The 16,945-nt window shown below is 43.4% G+C and overlaps 2 protein-coding genes across 2 annotated transcripts; one reads left to right on the top strand and one right to left on the bottom strand.

Annotated features, from left to right (window-relative positions):
- Window positions 1-603: 603 nt before the first annotated feature.
- Window positions 604-5,094, bottom strand: cd2bp2 (CD2 (cytoplasmic tail) binding protein 2). Its single transcript, XM_086176213.1, has 6 exons — window positions 4,751-5,094; window positions 4,109-4,238; window positions 3,571-3,728; window positions 2,894-3,491; window positions 2,716-2,801; window positions 604-879 (listed from the first exon to the last, which is right to left on the bottom strand). The coding sequence occupies exons 1-6, from the start codon at window positions 4,823-4,825 to the stop codon at window positions 769-771; spliced, it is 1,158 nt and encodes a 385-aa protein (XP_086032339.1). The 5' UTR covers window positions 4,826-5,094; the 3' UTR covers window positions 604-768.
- Window positions 5,095-8,133: 3,039 nt separating this feature from the next.
- On the top strand, window positions 8,134-11,577 carry pheta2 (PH domain containing endocytic trafficking adaptor 2). The gene is made up of 4 exons (XM_086176327.1): window positions 8,134-8,339; window positions 9,768-9,856; window positions 9,937-10,240; window positions 10,550-11,577. Exons 2-4 carry the CDS (start codon window positions 9,776-9,778, stop codon window positions 10,906-10,908), a joined length of 744 nt encoding a protein of 247 aa, XP_086032453.1. The 5' UTR covers window positions 8,134-8,339; window positions 9,768-9,775; the 3' UTR covers window positions 10,909-11,577.
- The last annotated feature ends 5,368 nt before the right edge of the window (window positions 11,578-16,945 follow it).

The following is a 16,945-nucleotide window of genomic DNA, read 5'->3' as shown; positions in this document are numbered from 1 at the left end:
TTAAAACCGTCATCGTGAATAGGAACCAATAGGAAGGCGGTGTGACCCAGCATCGCCCTACATTTTATTAAATTACCGTATAATGAAATGATATGTGTCAAATCTATGTTTTATGTTAACTTGTCTGTGCTTTCTAAATGCTATGGTCCTGAATTAGGTGAAATAAAGAAAAAACTACAAATTTTAGAAATAGGCGATTATGATAAAAATACCTATTTACAAGTGAAGCGTCTTATGAGGTGATTGAAAATGCATCTTAAACCAGTCCGGGAATAAATATGAAAAAAAAATCTCGATGTTGTATCTGTCTACTAAAAATGTTCATAAAGAAAAATTTCCAGGTATCGCTATGATCAGTCATTTGATTTAAACAGATAATTCAAACCAGATGACAACCAGGATCTATGCAGTTAAACTACCCTCTAGATTTGATAAGGGAATTTATATAACCTCATCTTCTTGTAGGAAGTGTTCCTCAGTGTCCTGTATATAGTACGTTTGAGTTACATGCTGTACCATCCGCCACGATCCAAAATTGTTCCATCCTGGTGGTACATCTGTGTATCAAGTGAACTGAATTCCTTTCGAAATACAAAGAGATTGTTTGATGTTGATGCCACGCAGAGATGATTTATTTAAAAACAGTATACAGAAAACAAAAACCCAGGAGAAAATCATAGAGAACACCAAGACACTTGAAAAGAAAGCAGAGATGAAAAGAGGAACGTCTGCAGGCAATTATCGTTCCTCTCATACACCTTCCATCAATCACGTGTAGAGCTCAAAGTCTAATCTCTTGGAGTTGTAGAACTGGGATCCATCCTGGTCGGTTCTCCTGCAGTAAACACCACTGCTGAAGTAGCCTTCGTCCACCCAATCCTGAAAACAGACCGGAAGATTAAACCTAACCTGCACAGATTGAGGTTAAAGGTAAAGCCTGAAACCTAAATATAGTGAGTAACTAGTAAACAGGGTATAATGGGATTTGCAACTGAGATCGGGGGCACTTAGCAGGTGGTTCATGAAAAACAAATGGTTTAAATCATATGAAAATAAATTTGAAAGCAGTAAAATTAGAGAATGATTACTTTTTGCTGATGCCTTGCTTTGATTTTGGGCAAGTTTGCACATGTTTAAATTGGCTATCTTTCCCTTATGCAGTTGTAGTCTGGAAATGTGTTTGTGATGCACACGTGTTTGCACACGCGTGCACACACACACCAAAACATTGCGAAAACCTGCCTAAATTTGAGATCATATTTTTCCACAGAACCAGCCCTGACCCATGGAGACAAGGACTCCATCGGGCCTCTGACGGTGTGTGGTGTTATCTAGCAACAAGACAACCAATGATGGGATGGACTTGATCCCTAACAATGATAAGGTTGGTAACTCATGTCAGATTAATATCAGTAAGACTGACAGGACCAAGGTTTCTCAGCAAAACATTGTTAGAGGAAACACACTGCCTCAGGTTCTTCCCACAGTGCATCCTGGTGCCTTGACCTCCTCTGGTAAGCCAAATACATATTTATCCTCATGATGGAAAAAATACAATCAGATTTATCAGACCAGGTCATTTTTTGGTGGTCCAGTTTTGATGTTCATACTATCAGAGGATCTTTCAGTGTTGGATTGGGGTCCTCAGGTAATACAGAGCAGTCTGTGTGCGGCTAGGCAGCTCCACACACAAACAACAATGTTCTGTGTTCTGATACCACCCTTCCAGAACCAGCTTTAGGTTTGTTCACATTCTTAACAACAGTACTTCTTGCGTTGGATCAGAACACACAAACTAGCCTTCGCTCCACATGCCTATCAATGACCAATGGCCAAATATTAGCTTGTCGTAGATGCATCCATTTTCCTTTACAACTTTTTGTAGATTCTGACACCTGGGCAGATGGGAGAGATCCAACACTAGCTGCACTCTGGAGATGCTCTGATCCAGTCATCTAACCATCACAATCTGGACCATGTCAAAGACTCTCACCTCTTCACACATCACCACTTTTCCCATTTCTGACACATCAACTTTGAGGACACAGGATTCTGTTGCTGTACAATACTTATCCCACCCGTTATTCCCTCAACCTGTCAGCGGTCATTAAATTGGGGCTGGTCAGTATGAGTGTGTATTTATATACACAGACACAAGCATTCGCTACCTCTCTCACACACACACACACACACACACACGCGCGCACACACGCGCACACACGCGCACACACACACACACACACACACACACACACACACACACACACACACACACACACACACACACACACAATGGCATTTTGTGTCTGTTACTTATCCCGCAGTTAATTCCTAGATCTAATTCCACTGCACTAAATCACAATTTTTCCACCTCCTCCAGAATAGCACAATGATGACAAATGTATACAGAATTTGCTGTATTGACGAAAGACTGACAATTTCTGTTTGAAATTATTGTTCATAATTTTGAGACTAGGCATGAAGACATGAGAATGATGCTACACCTCCAAGTACAACAAAATCACTTTATGACTCAAGATTCAAAATTTTTCATTGTTATTATGCAAGCATCATAAACATTTTGTTGAGGGCTCCTGGCTCAGAGTAAAAAAAGAGGCACAAGAGTATAAATAAACATCGTATGTACATAATAGTAGACATGGTATATACAAATAGACGTAGTTTACACATTGGAATAGAATAGATGGCACATACCTGCATCTGCTGGCTGGTAAACGGACCATAGATCTCTGAATCGTCCTTATTTTCCCATCTGTACTCCCACATCACCTCATCACTCACTAAGAAAGATAATAAAAGTGGAAAAAAATGTGATTAAGAACAAGTTATCTCATGATGTTGTCAAATATCACAACAGGAAACATTCAGTAACCTCTATTGTTTTCCTCCTCCTCATCCTCTTTGTTCTGAGAAGCCTCGCCATGTTTCTCATCAAATTCCTCTGCAAACATGTCCAGTTCATCCTCTTCCTCATTGACGTCCTTCTTCTTCTCCACGGCATGCTTCTGCTTCTGGCCACCCACATTCTTCAGCGAATAAGCCAGTTTCTCATACGTTTGCTGGTAGATCCCAAACACCCCAGATGCGACCAGCCTGTCAGCGAGGGCCGTCAGTCTGTCAAGCTTCTCAGCGTCCCTTTTCACCTCTTCGGCCGGTTTGCTCTCCTCCTTCAGCTTTCCCTTCTTCCTGCCTCCCAAGCCGCCCACTCGACGGAGCGCCGCCGTGACAGTCTCCCCAGGCAACAGCAGTTCAACCAAAGCTGCGGTGAGCTGATGTTGCGTGTATGATGCGAGTGGGTCTTCGGCCGGCTCCTTCTCCTCCTCCTCCTCCTCCTCTTCGCTTTCTCCATCTTTTTGCTTCTCCTCCCTCTGTTTCTCTTCTTCGGCCTCATCCTCGTCGCCTGCTCTGCGTTGGCGTTTGGCTCCCAAACCTTTCTTTTTTTTTTTGAAAGGCTGCTCCTTTATCTTCACCTAAAATAAAGGGGCCACATATTAGCACACGTTGTTAGAAAATTCCAGAATAAAAGTCCCAATTGTAAAATCAAAATACCCAGTCAATGTTGTCCAGCCAGTTGTCTCGAATCTGGGCTTCCTTTTTGATGAAATAGTTTCCCTCTGAGTCAAAGTGTCCTTCTTCCATCTCCTCATCCAAGTTGAAGGCGGTGATAGAAATGCCTTCATCGTAATCGATCGTCGCCCCCTCTTGGCCTGAGGACAAACATAGCAGTTTTAGGTAGAACAATGAATGGAAGGCTGAGAACAGGAATTACTTCAACCGCACACCTTCCCGCCGGTTTGGAACTCTGTTTCAGAACACATTCTTTGACATGACCTGGACTTTGTACTCTTACGAAAGCAGATTAACATCTGCTCCGTGCACCGACCCCATTTTTGGAAAGGAACCAATCCAAATTACAACCAAAATTCTGACAACGGAGGCTCTGCTATGGACACCTGCACTGAGTTGTTTTGCAACAACATTTTGACCAAGCTGAAGTTGAGAGGGGTTTTATTGAGTTTTTCAGAGTCAGAGAAATTCCGCCTTGAATGTGTTTGATCGGAAAAATGAAGAAATCAAAAGGAGGTACCGTCAACATCGTCGCTAGCCAATATATCGTATTTGCTGCTGCTCGTGTCCTCCCCTTCGTCTTCTTCGTCGCTGTCCAGGGAGTGTTTCCCTTTGAACCTGGAGCCCGGGCCACTCACCACCTCACAAGTCTGGTCAGTTAGCGGTGGAATCATATGACCGGGCATCAAGGACAATATCATAAATCAATACAATCATTTAATGGCGCAAGAGTATCTTATTTGTGTTTGATTAAAAACCTGACCTTGTAGGTCCTTGCAACAAATTCTAAAAAGTCCTTTTTCCTTCTTGTTGCCACTTTTTTTAAAACTAAGAAAGCAATAGAGTTCAGCTTATAACTGTAGTATAACTAGTATACAATGCATTTAGCTAGTAATTTGGAATAACTGTTCATAAAACCAGTTATGAGAATCTATACTCGTGTCAATCTATTTTCATCTTCTCGAAAATGAAATGACTATTTTCACGGATTTCTCTCTATTCTAACAACGAGAAAGCTCAAGGTTAGGATATTGAAGCAACGTTCAATTGGCGCTAGACAGCTAGACAGATCGAGCATTGAGAATGACAAATAAATATTTAAAAAGAGACACGTTGGTCTATGACGCCTCAGCTAGCTCTCCTTCCGAAGAGACGGCGTTACCTTCTTGTTCGGGACGTCGTCTTCCAGGTCCAACTCTCCATTATCGTCTTGAAACGTAACTTTTCTTTTCGACATGGTGCTTTAAGATACACGGGCTTTGCCGTTCAATCTCCCTCTCAATCTCTCAAACACTTAAAAGTTATCTTTCTCGTACTGGACGCCGAAATCACATTAGCTTTGCGGCTAAAAGTCAGGGCTAAACGGGGGCAAACGGCACAATCGCAACTGGGAAGCATTTATCGATGACGTTCGATAGATGACGGCTGATAAAAAATTAAAAGTCTGCTTCAGTTTTAAATGTGAAATGCCAGCGCAAGCGTAAATTGAGAAGCAAGCAAGTTGCTGTAAACATGAAGCCTAAAAATAATTCAAACGACGTTCGCTTACGGCTCTTCTTCGCTATTTCCCCGCGCAGTAATCAGGGAAGCGTTTCGGCTCATTAGCGCCACCACCTGGTTGGAGGCCAAACTACCGTACAAACTTTACAAAGTCATGAGAATAAAAACAACTTTATTTATCCCGAAGGAAATTGTTGTGCCAGAGATACAAGAAAAATATGATAATAATAAATAATTGTAGAAAATTGTATAAACAGTCAAAAAAAGGGGAGAATAAGATATTCAAATAAACTATAAGGTGTCTTAAGTAACAAATGTCTTAAGGTTTTAAGTACCAAGTGAAAGATAAGGAGTGCACAAGAGTATGAGTGGGGGAGATTTTTTTTTTCTAAGGTTTAAGATTTTAAGATTCCCTGCCTCAGGTAGGAAAGACCTCCTGTGGCATTCAGTGGACCTTTCTGTGGAAGAGCTCTGACAGGACGTCAGTGTGGCATGCAGGGGGTGATGAACATTGTCCATGATGCTGAGGACCTTCCTCAGCATCCTCCTCTCTGACACCTGCACAACACACTCCAGCTCCACTCCCAGGACAGATCCAGCTCTCCTGATGAGCTTGTTGAGTCTGTTAGCTGTCTTGAGTCTGCTGCCCCACCACACAACAGCGTAGAGGATGACGCTGGACACCACCGAGTGGTAAAACATCTGCAGCATGGTCCTGCAGACGTTGAAAGATCTGAGCCTTCTGAGGAAGAACAGGCGGCTCTGACCCTTCTTGAAGATGGCGTTTGTGTTAACAGTCCAGTCCAGTTTATTGTTCAAAACGTGGAAAACACTCAAATACTGTCTATCAGAAGTTACAAATAGAATATTACACATAGCAATGGAGAGACATGACGATAGATTGCATGCACATTTCAAAAATATTTTATTGGCCGATTATTTAAAACGAGAACTATACTGTTTTGTTTGTGTGACAGACAAAAGTTTATCCTCAGGTTCAAATCACTCTTGACAACCGGCAAGTAAGATTCATGGAAAAAATTAATTGAAGAAGGAAATAAGACTCTTTTAGGATACAGAAGATTTTTGTCAATTGTAGAATTAAAATGTTTCATGGCTACACTCAGTATAATAATTATTCATGGATGTTTAATTTGATTAATTTAATAAATTTTAGGATTTTTTCATGTCTGATTTAAAAAAAGATGCACGGATCATGTAGAGGAAAATGATCCATTTGACGATAAAGACAGATTTTAAAAAAGGGATAGTCCGAGTTGGTATAGATTGGTCCTAATGTTGACATCAATATAACTGAATCCATCTCACAAGGCAATCATGACTGATTTTGCACCACAGCCTCAACTCTGAACAACATGACTGCAAGTGTGTGGACATCCCATCTCACTGAGAGCCTGCAGTCTTTACACCTGAGACCCTTTTAGATCCGGAATTCTTTGAGGACTGCGACGGATAAAGTGCTTGTCAAGAATAGATACAAGAAGCCAAGAAATGCAGGGGAGGGGGCACTGTAGGCATAAAAAGAAGCCATGTAAAATATTAGTCTAACAGGAAACTCTGATCAGAAATCTGCTCCAGTTTCTTTTGGAGTCCTTATTTATGTCTTGAGACCACACACTTGGTGAACGCATGGAGCACGGGTTGACAAAGAACCTATTTATTTTGGGAAAGCTCTAAATCACAGGACAGATGAACAACTGATCATAAACAGTGCGAGATAGCATGTCATTGAAATGCAATTTTCAGACACTAGTAATGTGTAAAATGCAAAAAAAAACCAAAAAAACGGAGTCGCTCATTTATTCAGCGACAAATCCAGCTTGTCAGACTTGATAAATACAGATTTCAAAATCAAAATTATATGTATGTATATACATACATAAATATACGCACATATAAACATTAATTACCTTGACAATTTATATTTTATTGTATTTCTTATTCTCCCTCCTTCCTACTATTATCTATTTCTGTTATGTTTTTGCTTGAAACTCTGGCACAACAATTTCCTTCGGGATAAATAAAGTTGTTCTCATCTCATCTCATCTCATCTAATTGATTAAAACAATCAAATTAACAGCAAAGGCAGTGTAGAGATGCCTTGAAAATAAACAAGAACGTGTCCGTTTCCATTATGGGGCCTGACTGTGTTCTCCCCGTTCCTGCCAGGCTTCTCTTCAAGTTCTCCGTCTTTCTGAGACGACTATCATGGCAATAATAATGTCGTCTTCTTTGCAAAAAGTCAAATAGAACAATGCGTTTTTTTCTGCTCATTCCCTGACTGATTCAGGAGAAAGTCTCATCGCCATGGTAACCTTTAACTGAAGCAGAGACCTCCCGGCTGAGCGGGATCAGACGTGTTCTACACTGCAGATATTAAGAGGAGGAGGAGATCAAATTGGAATTCATTAAGACACGTTTGAAAGTATTTCCAAGACATAGAGGATTTGACAATGTACCGCAATACTGAGTCCTTCAGACCTTTCTCAGCCGTCCGGAGAGTGTATAAGCACAACAAGGCCAAAGGGAGCTGTAATAAACCAAGAATTATTTTATGTTTCCAGGCTTTTACAAACACATGAGAGTCAACCAGCTTCAGTTCTTTCTTCCTGGAGTATATTGTTGGAGTATAAAAGGAGCCGTGAGTCAACGGGGATCATGTTTTCATTGCCTCCCGTCCGACTTTGTCAGCTCATCATATCGAAGTCCTGATGTGTGGAAACAAACGATTTTGAGAGGGAGGGTGGACCAAACCGGCTGCAGACACGTAGAGCCTCTGACAGCTCACTAGGATTTTTCTCGCCCGTGAGATGTTTAAACGAAACTGATCTGGGATCCTGTAAAAACGTAACATGAAATGCAGAAGTAAGAGTCTGAACCACACAAAGGCTGTCACTTCCAGGTCGTATTTTTATTTTTCGATTTCATCTAAGAGGCGGGCATCGGTGAGTGCCAATCGACCCGTTCAAGGTAGACTCCCGCTCTCTAATGTGTCAGGGTTTAGTTACGACCAAGTGGGTCAGGTTATTTATATTTCAACACTCGTCCCCTTTGCGCCCGAGGGACGAGCAGCGGTAGTAACCTAAAACCATAGATTCAATCATGGCCGGGTTGCGGATGAATCAGACCGAGACAGGAGCCTTGGCCTGGCGCTGAGGAATGATGAAGACGCGGTCGGCGAACGTGATAAAGGAGGATGTGACCCCGTGAGGGACCAGACTCTGACAGAGGTGAGGCCGACTCCTTTCAATCTTGACTGAGCTGCAACATGTCCCGGCTCTGACATCCTATTCATGCTGTCCAGGTCGTCGTGCTTCACCATGATGTTGCGTTCAGTGTCAGACAATTCAGTTTCATCTCATTCAAGTTTGCATTTAAAAAAAATGAGGTTTCAGAGCAGGTACCTAACTGCTTATCTATCCGTCTATCTAATCTAACAACAATATCTAATAATATGCTATATTATTCATTTTTTCTTTCTAAAATGGTTAATAAGGAAACCTCAATACTATTTTTAATCTGTCCTAGTTTGACCTCATTCACATGTCTTTTTATAGCCCGCAGCCGAGTGTTTTATGTAGTGTAAATATTCCATAGTGTTTTTACTCTTTTGAGAATGGCACTGATGTGACTGAAATTCATCCACTGGCATCTCCCGACTTTTCTGTCAGGAAGTTAAAAAGTCAGCCAAATTTTCCAAAACACATATAGCTATTTAACCTATATAGTTACTGTACTGGACACTTCAAATATTTAAGTAGCACATTTCACCAATAAAGTAGTACAGGTATGTGTCCTGGAATATCTTCAGTGAGTAATGAAAAGCTAAGCTAAGCTAAGCTAAGCTAAGCGACTTGAAGCTAAGATAAGATGATATATCCCTTTATTGGCACAGACTTATCAAAGTAACTTATAACTGGTATTTAATTATGTAAAAGTGACTTCAGAGAAAACTTTTGGAAAGCACAGAATAAAGCTGTTTCAAAAGTCCTTCACACTAACTACACCCAAATACATCTTCTTCTTCTTCTACTTTCGGCTTTTCCCTTCAGGTGTTCGCATCAGCGAATCAACCTTCTCCATCTAAACCCTATTCTCTGTATCCTCCTCTCTCAAACCATCTACATTCATATCCTCTTTCAAGACGTCCACAAATCTTCTCGGTCTATAAGTTACCTGTTCCTGTTTTTTCTGGAAAAAAGTGTTCACTACAGCCATTTCCATCCTTTTTCCAACTCTACCACCATCTGTTCCTCTGCATTCCTATCCTGTATACCAAATCTGCCCATCACTTCTTCATCCCCTCAATTGTCTTCACCAACATTCCCATTGAAGTCTGCACCAATTCCCACTCTCTCATCTTTGGGGATATTCTGCATCACTTCATCTAGCTCATTCCGAACTTCTCCTTCTTCTCAAACTCACATCCCACCTGCAGGGCACAGCCACAAATAACACTGAGCGTCATACCTTCAATTTCCAGTTTCAGGCTCATAAGTGTATCTGACATTCTTTTCACCTCCAGAACGTTCCTAACAAACTCCTCCTTCAAGATAACTCCTACTCCACTTGTCTTCCTATCAGTTCCATGATAGTACAACTTAAAGCCTCACACACTCACTACTTTTTAAATTTGGAAGCGCTTTTGGTTTCTCCAGGTGGCGGAATGAAGCTCCATGAGAAGATTCTGACCCACTATCACTCGTGCACCTCTCCGGTGGATAAAGAAGGATATCTTTTCAAAAAGGTTTTTAAAAACAGTTTAAAAGCATAACACCAAGGTCGCCCTCGAGGCAGGTGAAATAATTCCTGTTTTCCCCTTGGCAGAAAGCGCACACGGCCACCTACCATCGGCGGTGGTGTGTCCTGAAGGCCAACCTACTATTCTACCAGGAGAAGCCGGCTGACCGCCACCTGCACGGCGTCATCGTCTTGGAGGGCTGCGCTGTGCGCCGCTCGCAGGCTGACGGGCAGTTCGCCTTCTCCTTGGTGTTTGACGGACCGGGGTTAAAAACCTACAGTTTTGCGGCAGGGGACCTGCAGAGCCAGGAGAGCTGGGTCAGGGCTCTGCTGTCGGCCAGCCACTGCTACCTGTCGTTGCTGCTCAGAGACTTGGGGCGGCAGTACGAGGGTGAGTCGGCGGGGCGATATCGCCCGGATCCGCAAGCCTCCTGCAAGACGCTCCGCCGGTCAGCGAGATGCATTATAAAGGCCTTCGGGGTGGGATGGCTGGAAAAATGAGTTTGATTTAGAGTTTGATTTAGAGTTTTCAATCAACTGGGGAAGAACATGCAAACTCCTTCTTCCTGCTTTTCTTTTTTAATTTACAGATTACATGGAATTTATTCAACTTTTAAATCATAATGTATGACAGGCTCTACAGTGATTTCCTATGATTGATGCTGTTGTAAAGTTTCCTATCCCTGTTTTCCACCCACAGAAGCCAAAAAGCATCAAGGGTCTGATGAGTCCTGTCCCAGTGCCCCAAAAGAGTCAAGAGCCCAAACAAACCAGGGCTTCGTCCTGGCGGTGCACAGGCAGGCAGCTGAGGTGAGGGACGCCAGGAGCTTCAGCGACAGCGCCATCCCAGAAGCACATAAAAAGAGGTCCCCCAAGCTGTGGCACAGGAGGAACGCTCACGTCACCCCCCTGAACGGGCCCGGACCCCTCTGCACTGAATGGCCTTTGGTCGATTTCGACCCGCTGGAGGACTTTGGCAAGCTTCACGACTATTACGGCCAGGAAGTGAAGCGAGCCAGAGAGGAGTGGCTGAGGAACAGGCCCGCGGACGAGGGGTGACGTCACAAAGACCCGGCGGGAGAAAAAAAATAGACGTTTTCGAAACTGTCAAACGAGAACCGAAAATGTTTCTCACGTGTGTCAAGTAGAAACTAAACCTTGGAATCACACTTAGCAGTGACACCTGGTATCCGAGGCGGCCTCTGCGTTGTTTCTTTGAAACTGAAAAAACATGTTTACCCCCACATGACTTGCAGAGGCATCTGGGGTGGAAGGGGAACCAGGAAATATGTGTCCATGAAAGCATCACGCCGTTCCCCGCATCACATTAAAAATTGAGGTCATCCACTGTATTATAAAAAAAATGTCACTTTTTGAGTTTGACTGGCAATGATGTCACTCTCACCGTGGCAGTTTATTTGCGTGTAATGTTAATTTTTGTAAGCTTTTTGAGTTTGCCGAATAGGACAGAAGCACAATTTATCTCTTTTACAGCTTCTGCAAAATAAAATCAAGGGAACTTGTGATAGGACTTCATGAAATGCAAAAAATTATTCCATATGAGTGTCAGTCAAAGTGACGGATCAAAAAAGGACATTTCTGTCTTCTCTTTAAACAATAGGTTTCAAATGTGACATAAATTTTATGGAAAGTGCCCGTTTGTCCTCTGCATCCCTGCTAAGTAGGACCTCCTCAGTTTATAAACTATTGCCTTTGTGGTATTCAATGCCTTATTCTGCAGTATTAAACATGGAATATTGCCATTTTGCACTGCGTGACAACAATAAAAGCATTTTGTCATTTAAAATGGCTCAAAATCAATTCATTGCTTTGATTCAAGGCCAGCTATAACTCATTTTAATCTGAAGCTACATGCCAGTCTCCTAACAATGACAGCACTTTCACCGGCTGTCCTTTAACCCGGACCGAAAGGCCAGCTGTCATTCATATCAAGACCTCCTCAGGATTGTTGAGAATATCAATATCACAGGAGGGTGCAACCCTGGCCTAATGTGAGGCCGCAGGCTGGGTTGAACCTGGACTGCCAACTTGTCAATCACAGGGCCACGTATAGATATCCAACCATTCACTCTCTCATTCACTCCGACGGACAATTTACGGAGTCTTCAATGACACGGGGTGTATCGGAGTGTATCGGGGGGAGGGTTCTGGAGGGAACCCAGGCAGTAGAACATGGTGAGAACCCGGTGATGCACCGGATTCCATCGTGGAATCGTCTTGCGCTGAGGCTGGGGGGTGCCAAACCTCCACTTGGCCACTTTGGGCCTCCAGTGATAAAGATAGACTGTTTGGTTCTTCTCAGCATTCACTATTTACAGACTTTCTCAGTCCGTCGGGCCTTCAGTCAACCGACAGAGCCGCCTCGGTCAGCTGACCCCCACCTGTCCTGAAGGAGCCGGAAATGAACCCAATTACAAGAATCCATTTCCAGCCACTTGTACTGTAATAGGGCCAGTCCACGTCTGGCCATTCACACAGAAAAGTCCTTAGTAGACCTTTTAAAAAATGCAAAAGGCTCACAGATGACAGCGATGCTCCTCTCCGAGCCAGACACTGTGTCTTCCTGCAGCAGAAGTGGGAATTTTGATGCGATGACATTTTTAATGTGCTTGCACCTGAGTGTGTTCAGCTCTTAGGAAACGGGGGGAACGCAGTGAAGAAACCGACTGTACCGGTCCGTTTCTTCAGTCTGCAAGAGCTCTGTTCTGACCAGCCAGCTCCATCAGCATGCTCACACACCTGCAGAAGTGTGCTACTTGAAAAAAAAAATAACTGCAAAAACAACAGGCCTGCGAAAACAGACTTCCTCATTCACTTAAATATTATTAAAGTGATTTTAAAATGATTTTCAATTGGGCTACAGCTTTACAGTAGTAGAGGCTTTCAGCCAGCAGGAGGCGCCACAGTCTAACCGATCTGTCAGTGAGTCTGTGGAAGAAAAGTAGGGTATTTTGGGAGAAGAAAAGCCCCAAAATCTTCTTTTTCACTCAATTAATTTTTAAGCTCTAAAAAAAAAAATAAAAAAAAATTGAATGACTTCCATGAGTTCATCATTGATCCACCTGCTTTTTCTTGAGTCAACGTGAAAGAGAGAAATAAAGAATCCAGTGACAAAACAGCGGCCAGCTGAGGGGTCTGGGGTGATGTTTGGGTCAAACTTCAGCCAGGAGTGTAATGTTACTGACTTAACCTCCTCCATGTCATGTTGTTGTAAAGGTTGTCTCCCAACTTCTGTGAAGCCGGGAGCTTTTCCACATTCCTGACCCTACACACAGACATACCAATCATCTGGGAGGTGATTGATGGGTCGGGGAGGAAGCGTGTCAAGCCCTCTCAGGTTACCCCACGCAACGTCCACACACATCTGTATGGCAAGACTTCACAAGATAGCAGTCTGTAAACACATTGTGAACTGAGAGCTGTTTGTGTTGTCTTTTTTTATCGACTCGGTAGCAGCTGACGTGTGTGAGCGCGTAAGCGTGCAAGTACGCAAGTGTGTGTGTGTGTGTGTGGTGGTTGAGGAATCGGATATGCTTTGCAATTACCTGTCAATCATTGCATCTGAGAGGAAATACCTCTACATTGTGATGTCAGGCTCAGCCTACCGGGAAATTCTAAAGAAACGACAGTGTTTCATAATAGTGTGCAAAAAAAACAACAGTTAAAGAACATTGTTTTATAAATCTTGACATAAATTGAAATGTTTAGTTTATTGAAATGTTGTTTTTGTTTTTGGTTCTCCAGAATCTTTCTATCTCTCAGCCTTTTGTGAAGTATGGTCAGTCACCTGTTTTGTTTGGATGCCTTGTTATTTGCCGCGCTTATGACGATACTTATTGATTGATGATTGATTGATTGTCCTGGAATCCCTCTGTGTTCTCCGTATTGCATCCCAAGAACCAGAGTGCCGACTTTAGATATAATCCCACAAATCTGAGTGAATTTCATCCTACATGTAAATAACTGAGCACTTTCCCAGACACACACACACACACACACACATACACACAACAGATTTCCCAGCTTGCAGCTACTGTTCGACTCTTTAATGCTCCTAATTTAAATCGTCCATTCATTCATTCACTCATCCACACACTCACTGGTGTTTCTAGTTTCCCATTTTTTGCACAAGAGAGAGTGTTTATGTTTTTTTTATTTTTCTGATATTTTCATATGCTTCTGTTTTAACATATCATTTTTATGACTTAACTATCTCTACCACTGTCCACTTTCTGCTGTGTAAATTGAAATTTCCCCCATTGTGGAACGCCTGAAGGCACATGCTATTCTATGAGCCTCTTGGATGAGGGATTAAACGTCTTCAAGTGAAGAAATTCAAGTCCGGTTGCAGCGACAGATGATTTCGACAAGAATTCTATTCTATTCTATACCTCAGTCATTACCACCGACTCCTGTGTGAATTAAAAACACCTACAAAACAATGTTTTTGTTCCCAATATCCATATTGTGGCAAAAGAAGAATTCCGACAAGAGTGGCATGAAAGTACCCTGAGCCTGCATGGCTTCTCTCTGTGTGTTGTCCCCGGGTTCGCCGTCTTCCTCCCACGGTCCGAAAAAAAGTGTGCAGGTTCGTTGAAGACTCTAAATTGTCCATGGATGTGAATGAGAGAGTGAATGGTGGGATGTCTCTTTATGTGGCCCTGTGATTGACAGGTGGGCAGTCCAGGTCAAACCCCACCTCCCATCCTACGTCAGCTGCATCCTACCAGTCTTAAAGAAAGATTGACATTCTCATTGGTCTTAAAGTTCCTGAATAAATCTGGAATTTTTTTTTTTTTTTTTTAAACAAAGAGAAAACTGTTGCAAACTGCTCTAGAAGTAGAAATGTCTGTCGCGCCACGGGCTGTGATACTTTTCATTCCTTCAACAAGGTGGTGATAATCACGTGAAGGAATGGGTCAAAGGTCAACACAAACAGGGGACTGAAAGGCCATCCAAGGTGGTGGCAGCGGGGCGGTGGGGTGGGGGGAGTCACAGACTCACCAGGATAATGGAAGTCTGTCGATCGAGTGTGTATGTGTGTGTGTGTGTGTGTGTGTGACGTGACTCATCTTCGTGCTGTCGGAGTGAAAAGGAGCCGCGGAAACATAAACAGTCATCTGTGGCGAGCCGAGAGGGGAGGCAAAAATAAATTCGCCCCTGGCAGACGAGATTAACAAAGTTGTTAATGAAATGAGCGTGGATCATCTGCGATGGGGGAGGGGGGTTGTATTGTGGAGGTAAATTTGGACATAATATCTGGAGAAAACAAGGAAAGCATTTTGCAGCGGGACTCTGACGCGTTGGCGGGACCTCAAGTTTATTTAGCTATTTCTGTCGCCTCAGCTGTCCCTTTTATGTTCTCCTGGGAACGTCTGCTGCCATCCACCCGCCAAGTAATCCCCTGATATTGGAGGGGGCGGGGGGTCGGTGGGGGGGTCGGTGGGGGGCTGGAAGGGGGCGAGAAGAAAACAGGTGCAAAAATGTGCCCAACCAAGGCCAATCAGCAAACACACACACACACACACACACACACACACACGCCTTGGAGGAGACGGAGCGAAGCCAAAGGTTAACGGGGCTTTCACTTGACCATCATGTTGCGGTCGTTTTGTCTGACGTCGGGGAAAGAACCGGCGATGTACGACAGAGCGGGAAAACCTCCGGTTCCACGAGTCGCCGGTCAGCTGCTGAGATTCAAACCAAGTGTTTGAACACAGATTTCTCACGGTCAATCTTGAAACCTATGATAACTAAACCGATGGCTTTTTAGTCAAACTGACAGTGACATTTTCTTTGTCACCACCTTGTTCAAACACTCATTCCCATGTACTTAAACGGCTCAATTTAAATTTAAGAATAAATGGAAACAAATCCTGATTGAAATGCGTTTGAAATTCTGTCTTTTTTTCAATTGTATTCTAATATTAATTGTTGATGTAGTACAGGACTGTCTCAGAATATTAGAATATTGTGATAGTTCTTTATCTTCTGTAATGCAATTAAAAAAACAAGAATTGCTTTTTCATGATATTCTAATATTTTGAGATAGGATTTTTGAGTTTTCTAATCATCATCAGCCATATTAAAATAATAAAAGGCTTTCAATATTTCAGTTGATTTGTAATGAATCCAGAATGTATGACATTTTTGTTTTTGTAATTGCATGACAGAAGATGAATAACTTTATCACAATATTCTAATTTTCAGAGACAGTCCTGTAATTAGTGGAGACATTTATTAAAGTGTAATTGTAGATGAAATGAGTATGTTTGAAAGGACATGTGGGTTTGAATTTGAACTGTTTCTGACAGTTCAATCAAAAAAATACACGCAATTATAAAATCGATGAATTCATTCATTCATTGTTTAAATGAATGAATCGTTTAAAGTGCGTGCTTGCAGGATAAATCCGTGCACGGATGATCGGCACTAAAATTAGCGCGACTGCGTGCAGATGCAATTAAATTCGCAATCAAATCCCGACGGTTCTACATATTTGGTTCGGCTTCTCCCGCATGATGGGAGCGAATCCGTCCCCATCACCGGCTCCTTCCCCCCTTTCTTTCTCGGTGGAAACGGGGGGAAAGGCGATCCGGTCCGGGCTAAAGAAGGCCCGGTCCGCCCGGCCGGCGGCGATGCGAGGGGGGGCCGGGGGGGAGCGAGGGGGGGGCCAGAGATGCGCATCAGGAGCCAAAAATAAAACCGGGGAGCCGCCGGGCTGCGGCCCCTGCAGGCGGAGGAGAACTGGGGGGGGGGGGATGCGGGAAGGAGGGGCGGGGGTGGTGGTGCGGGACGGTGCCCGGTCGGTCCACCGGTATCTATGTGCTGAATGTCCTTATTAGTCCACGTGGGGCCCCCGGCCCGCGTCCCGGTCCCCCGGATATCGGGTTTACTTAATTCCAAGACTCCTGGGTCTATTTCGGACCTGTAAGGCGACACGCCGGCCGCTCTCCTTCACTTCTGCAAACCGAGCATCCTAACCTCCCTCCACTCCCATCTTCCTCCCCCCCCCACCCCTCTCTCTCTCTCTCTCTCTGTTTCTCCCCTCCTTTTTTCATCCCCCCTCCAAACT

This window comes from Fistularia commersonii, chromosome 28 (genome assembly GCF_037954325.1).
Source record: "Fistularia commersonii isolate RoL2024-O1a breed Wild chromosome 28, RoL_Fcom_v1.0, whole genome shotgun sequence".
Lineage (NCBI taxonomy): Eukaryota > Metazoa > Chordata > Actinopteri > Syngnathiformes > Fistulariidae > Fistularia > Fistularia commersonii.
This window is presented reverse-complemented; position numbering and strand designations above follow the sequence as displayed.

Coding starts and splice junctions, on each gene's coding strand:
- cd2bp2 (XM_086176213.1), bottom strand. CDS start 4,825: ATGTCGAAAAGAAAAGTTACGTTTCAAGACGATAATGGAGAGTTGGAC. Junction 4,239..4,750: donor ACGACGTCCCGAACAAGAAG/GTAACGCCGTCT, acceptor CTAACTGACCAG/ACTTGTGAGGTGGTGAGTGG. Junction 3,492..3,570: donor GGCTGGACAACATTGACTGG/GTATTTTGATTT, acceptor CCTTTATTTTAG/GTGAAGATAAAGGAGCAGCC.
- pheta2 (XM_086176327.1), top strand. CDS start 9,776: ATGAAGCTCCATGAGAAGATTCTGACCCACTATCACTCGTGCACCTCT. Junction 9,857..9,936: donor AAGGATATCTTTTCAAAAAG/GTTTTTAAAAAC, acceptor TCCCCTTGGCAG/AAAGCGCACACGGCCACCTA. Junction 10,241..10,549: donor CTTGGGGCGGCAGTACGAGG/GTGAGTCGGCGG, acceptor TTCCACCCACAG/AAGCCAAAAAGCATCAAGGG.